Below are 6,365 nucleotides of genomic sequence, written 5' to 3'. Positions count from 1 at the left end.
TACGAAGAGACCGAGATTTTAGATCGAAAGCAAAATCCACACACCGGTGTTTAACTGTATTCACCTTTCAACACCCCGACAAGTATGGAGTACACGACAGCATAGATGAAGTCATACAGCATTTTGGCCATCATGTTGAGAAGAAACAGGATTCCACTGAAGACAGCCAGCGCAATGACCACACTCCTCAGACGTATGTTACTGGAGATACAGCACGAGACGCAGGTGCCCACAAGACTGGTCAACAGTATGACGTACACCAATAACTGACCAGCGGGCAGGAACCAGAGCAGACCCTTGAAACTTGGTAGTTTGGCTTCAATGACACTGATACCTTAATATAGGAAACACCTTTTTGTTCATCAAATGCCATTCTGGCTTTTCATCACCAAATAATCAAAATTCGAAAGACTATTCACATGAGCTGGTGGGAGAATTTCTGGGGAAAGAAAACATATTTCATTGGGAAAACACCAGTTACAATGGGCCTAACTGAAAGATAAATCTGCATATTATACTATTAAATAATATATTAATGTCTGTAATAGTTCAGTCAGATATCTATGACATTTTGAAATTTTGCCTCTTTCGTGGGCTCATTTACATGTTAAAAAGTAGATGCTTTCGGAAAGAAAATGCCCCTTTACATGTTCATAGTTTATTAATGCAAACACACAATTTAACTACGATTCTACGATTTATACACCATGTAAGTTTAGTATGATCTATGTGATCTAATGTTCTATACGATCTCTCGTTTGGCAGTATTTAGACCGCCGTTATATTCCTGAAATATTGCTGAATGTAGCTTTGAACAACAAACAAACAGTATCACAAAATATTTCGTCATGCGTCACTTCCTACCTCCGCCCCAAAAGCAGCAGACCGCCGCAAAGACGTAGAGTAGAACAGATCGGAACACCTTCAGCTCATCTATACCCATCATGTACGATATTAGGCTTTGATTGGCTGGTCCTTTCATCCGGGCATTCAGAGGCTTCAAAAAGAGGCTACAAGGAATCATGACACCAGCAACACCCGCCTGAAAGAGCAGATAACTCCTCCAGCTGTTGATACCGAAGGATCTCAAAATGAGAAATGACATGATAGAAAAAGCAATAGAACCCAGGATGGCACCAACATGGGGGATGAGTAGAGCTACAAGACGGCGCCTTCTGAAGTACTGCAGTATTGCCGTGATGTATCCCACGACGATTAAGTTGTGCCCGATTCCTGAAGTAGGACAAGAGTAATATATGAGATTTCAGAGTGAAACTTTGCATTTAAAATCTAACCGATTCTGTACAATATTGGAATGAATATCTAAAATTTAAATTATTATTCACAACATGCGTGACTGAGTTGGCCTGTTTGATTTCGTATTTCACTGTTTTCAACATTGAGTTATATCCAGACTTTTCAGATCATGAGGGAGTCTAGCCTATAGCTTTAGTGACTTTAGGTGACAAATCTAGAAACATGCTCAGCGCAAATGAACAGGAGATACGTCTGTATTAAATTGAAATATACACATGTGAGTGTTGTATGGCTATATTGCACACCTCACGCTCACGGGTTCTCGACATGTTTTTTCAAATGCAATACCAGTTCTGTAACGCCCACACAAAACCCTTTACCACAAATTTGAAAATATTAGATCCTCAAGCTTTACTGAGGCACTATTGGGCACTGCTAACCTGGTAATGCCCCGTACAAGAAGGAGACGAGATGGACATTAGAAATGTCAGAGAACGCAGCCCCGAAATACCCCACGGCCGTCAGGACACTTCCGATCAGAGCCACCCACCGGTAACCAATCAAGACCGTCAGAGTTCCGCTCAGGATTCCTATAACGCGAACAATTGTCTTGTGATCGATCCAAAACTAATGTCGGATGATGTCAGTACAGAAACAAGCACAACGTGACCTGTTTAGACACTTTTACAACAAAACATTCGTGAAATGTAAGAACCAGTAACAATCTCACAGGCATTTGTATTGTTACCTTACCCCGAGCGATGCCTTCTCAAAAACATTTACAGGCTCCGCGAGAATATAAATACATGCATGGTGTTCTTGCACAACTTATCTTTTAAATACCTGGTCTTGAACAGTTTGTGATCCTTAAAATAATTGACTTTGAACAATTTCTGAACTGTAAAATACTTGTCCTGGATTAATTTTTATCTTTGAAATACTTGAACCGGAAAGAAATCTAGTCTTTAAAATATTTTACCTTGAACAATCTCTAATCCTTAGAATACACATCGTTGAACAATGTCATATTTTAATGGTGTTAAAAAATTCCCAAACGAGCATGCAAACATTTTGATCTTGCTGTTGTTTACAAGTCATACCTGATATAGAAAACAGAGCTTTGTGAGTGTCCACTATTGTTCTTGCCTCTGCTGACAGGGAATCTAAGGTTGGTAGAAATAACCCCTGGCTTTGTCCGAAGCCTCCAGATGAGTTATCAGTACTTGTAGTTGTCACACTTTTCATAAAGAATAGCGTGGGTTGCTGAAGAACGATGAATGCCTCTCTAAAAGATGCTAAGATCATAGCAAAGAATACTAAGCACCACGCCTTCCCCCCATCTGGGGGATCTACAACCGCATCAGCAGTCGGGATCGTCATTTCTTGACCAGTTCCATAGTCCATGGTAAACACCTGAAAAATAGAATGAACTTTCATCAGAAAACACGACCGCTGTGTAATTCGCTGTTCTGGACATGATCAAACTGCTCTGCCAGGATTTGCTTGCCACACAACGTGATTATCTGGACATGCCTTAGAATGAGAATTGGGGTACCGTTCAACATTGAGGTACAGTCTAAATGAATATGAATTTAAAAGGGTGTGAATAAATGCCATGCTATGCCACGGTCACAACAATAGTCAACAGAAATATATCACCTCAGGGGCGAATCCAGGATTTTGGAGAAGGGCTGTGGGGGTGTCATACCTGATATAGTTGTGGGGGTGTGGGGGTGTAGGGGTGTGGGGATGGGTGGCAGTATGTGTATGTGTGCATATATATTTTGAAGTCGAAGGGTTAGGGAGAAATGCTCCTAAGGGAACATTTTGCCATCAGATGTGGGCTTGACAGAAGCACGATTACTGGAATATATAACGATCCGTTCCACCGAGACACAGGGCGCTCGTCATTACTCACTGTGTTTGACCATACGACATGCAAGGGTTGCTGAAAATCAAATCTCGCTGACTTGGTTGACATATTTCATCCCAGTTACGTAGATCGATGTTCGTGCTATTGGCCACTGGGTTGTCTGGTTCAGACTCGGTTATTTACAGACCGTCAGATAGTTGGAATATAGCTGAGTGCGACGTAAAAATAAACTCACCCATTCACTTGAATAATTGGAGCTCATCATTTTGACAAATTGATGTTCAAAGTGCTTACTTGCTGGCTGATCAATGTGACTGGTTTACCTGGTTAGTTTGTTGTCATTATCCTTCAGTAAACAACGTTAATCAATAATATAACAGCAAACGTGAAAGTACACAGACATAATATATAATGTATGGGATGAATTACAGACAGCCATATCCTATGTCTGTAATATGTCGCGGACTACACACATTCCGTCGTGGTCATGTCAGTGAATGTCCGGACCCACTCAATCACGTTTATCACCGAAGCAATTACAGGTAGACAGATCTGGCATTAGAGGACATCACAGAACAACACGCCAGTGGCGCTTAGAACAATTATTGAAAGGCTGAATCTAACACAACAGCCTGATGCATTAGTCTGTGGAAATGGTATAATGTAAAGCTCTTTACATAATTACGTTTACATCACATGTATTCAGCCGGATCATTAACGCATAGTGCTCAGTGTGAAAGTTGTGTTATGCAGTCACATGCTTTTGTGACGAAATGTCTAAAATTAGTTGACGCCACATACGCAGCATATACAGTGCCATCTGTAGCTGCTGCTCAAGACTGTTTTGGTAGATAGTGGGTTTGAGTTAACGCCGATGTGACAAAATATTGAGCAGTTTCAAATAATTAAAACAGTTAAGAAGCATTAAAGACATCAATGTGTTTCACTTACTCTAACATTTCCCAAACCAATACGACCTTAACCCATGTTTAGTGTCAATATTTTATAAACAAACACATTAGTGACTGAGGGAGTAAAGGTTTTGGGCTTCACACATTGAACCCAAGTTGGGAATCGAACCCGGGTCTTCAGCGAGACGAGTGGACGCTGTAACCACTAGGCTACCCTACGATCCAAACACGTTAATGAATATTATCATCCGTCTGCACTGAGCAAAACATCATTCGCAAGTGACACGCCAAAACTAACAGCATTTCAGTTCTGTAATGGACTGTCTGGAGGGAATGCCGTGGTTATGTTGATAAAAGATAAACATTTCATGTTTTTGTGCTTTGTTTTTGTTTATTAATTGAGACTATAAAGATAAAGACAAACATCATTGCAGAAAGCCTTCCTGGATATGACTGGTGTGTTAATGGAATAGAGAGATTTGTTAAAGTGAACCTTAATCCTAGGAGGCAGACATAACAGTGAGTGTGGTATTAAACAACAAACATTTCAAGGAGTGTACCTCGGCCTCTGCTTCTATCTCTGCTTCTATCTCTGCTTCTGTCTCTGCTTCTGCTTCTGCCCTTGGAGGACCTTGGTCCTTGTCCTCGTGTCCACTCATAGCGGGGTAATCCTTGAACGCAGTTTGAACCCGATGTTAGTAGTATCTAGCTGGAGAGGAATACTTCACATGTGGGTACATGTTGTCCAGCGTCATCAGAGGCGCAAGACAGTTTGTGAAACGGTTAGTTTCATTTCAACAGGTGAATTTTCTGCAATGTAGATTCTCATTCTCATGCTACTTAATGTCGTCGTGTAGCTACCATCTTGCGCGATTCGATCTTTGGAAGTAATCCAACAGTTTTTAGAATATTTTATCAGAATTCAACATTATATGGAATATCTTATCATAATCCGACACTTTTAGAATATCTTATCATAACCCAACAGTTTCTAGAATATTTTAACACAATCCAACTGTTTTTAGAAATATTTTATCAAATAATCCAGCGTCGGAGATTAAGAAATGTTCTATTATCCATATATCGCCAAGTTTTGCTTATGGATACAGGACTGTTTCCCCAAGAACGCCAAGAAAGTCCATTGAAAGCAAACTTACCGTAGTACAGGAAGTGCAGTAATATTTAGACGTATTCCCATTTAGTAATATCACAAAAGTACGAAGCACCCGCCGTTCCAACCACCTGGATGTGAGAATAGCTATTAGTGTAGAAAGTGTGATTTGCTCCCTGTGTTTAATGGTTTATCAATGAGGATATTTAGCTGCTTGGTGTTGCCTACCATTACATATGTTTCTAATTATAGCTGGAACAAAGAGTCCTGCATAACTCATTACTTTCGCGTTTTTTAAAGAGTAAAACTATGGTTTGATTTAATTGCATCTGTCATTGATGTGATTCTGCACCGCGTAGCGTAATAGCTTGCTGTTGGTTGATGTTGTTGACAGAGGCGAGGTATGTCACACTGGCTAGTAGCTGGGCATGTATGTCGTTGTTTTCACCAAAGCTGTGAACGGAGATTAAGCTGAACCGTATTATGTTACCCATCAAAAGTTTAGACTCACCGAAAGCACTCACTCTGTGTTATGTATATGCATATGTGGTTCCATCGAAGATGAACGTCTCCTCTTACAGGAACAAACTGCCAGTCTTATGCAGATTAATTGCACGAGGATCATGCATCAAATTACCGAAAAGCATGTGCAAACACCGTGCATGTGAACAGCTGCGTTTTTCAGTAAAATTTTGGTAAGAATTCTCCACTTTTAAGTGAATTTCTCCATTTACGTTTACTCATGACAAAATTTTTACGAATTTTGTTTGCGATATACCAGCTCATCTGTACCTTTGAAACAGAATGGAATAATTTGCAAATCTCTTTGAAACAGTTGTCTGGAGTAAGTGGCTACGTTTACGCAAGATAGTCTCAACCTTTGCTCGGTAGTATATATCAGAAATGTTATTAAAATACAATAAAATTTTATTACTCATTTGAAACTCTTTCAAATGCTCCCCTCCATCAATCCACTAGAGCTGGTAGTTACACCACTACAGGTGATATATACTGAATTTATATTAGCCATGCGTTGCTTGAAGGGAGTAAACCAGTTTGAGTGTGAGTGAGTTTAGTTATACGCCGCTTTTAGCAATATTCCAGAAATATTACGGCGGGCAACAACAGAAATGGGCTTCACTTATTGCACCCATGTGGATAAAGAAACTCCCTTGATGAACGAACGCTGAAACCGCTAGGTTATTCCCAGTGT

General features: G+C 40.2%; 1 protein-coding gene across 1 annotated transcript; it reads right to left on the bottom strand.

Annotated features, from left to right (window-relative positions):
• Positions 1-1,692: 1,692 nt before the first annotated feature.
• On the bottom strand, positions 1,693-5,275 carry LOC137286689 (uncharacterized). The gene is made up of 4 exons (XM_067818667.1): positions 5,199-5,275; positions 4,638-4,750; positions 2,358-2,670; positions 1,693-1,847 (listed from the first exon to the last, which is right to left on the bottom strand). Exons 2-4 carry the CDS (start codon positions 4,698-4,700, stop codon positions 1,693-1,695), a joined length of 531 nt encoding a protein of 176 aa, XP_067674768.1. The 5' UTR covers positions 4,701-4,750; positions 5,199-5,275.
• Between the last annotated feature and the right edge of the window lie 1,090 nt (positions 5,276-6,365).

This window comes from Haliotis asinina, chromosome 6, assembly GCF_037392515.1.
Source record: "Haliotis asinina isolate JCU_RB_2024 chromosome 6, JCU_Hal_asi_v2, whole genome shotgun sequence".
Lineage (NCBI taxonomy): Eukaryota > Metazoa > Mollusca > Gastropoda > Lepetellida > Haliotidae > Haliotis > Haliotis asinina.
This window is presented reverse-complemented; position numbering and strand designations above follow the sequence as displayed.

Excerpts from the sequence above, each read along its gene's own strand:
- LOC137286689 (XM_067818667.1), bottom strand. The coding sequence starts at position 4,700 with ATGAGTGGACACGAGGACAAGGACCAAGGTCCTCCAAGGGCAGAAGCA. Across the intron at positions 2,671-4,637 it reads AAGCAGAAGCAGAGACAGAA|GTGTTTACCATGGACTATGG; the intron begins GCAGAGATAGAA and ends TCTATTTTTCAG. Across the intron at positions 1,848-2,357 it reads AGCTCTGTTTTCTATATCAG|GAATCCTGAGCGGAACTCTG; the intron begins GTATGACTTGTA and ends TTCGCGTTATAG.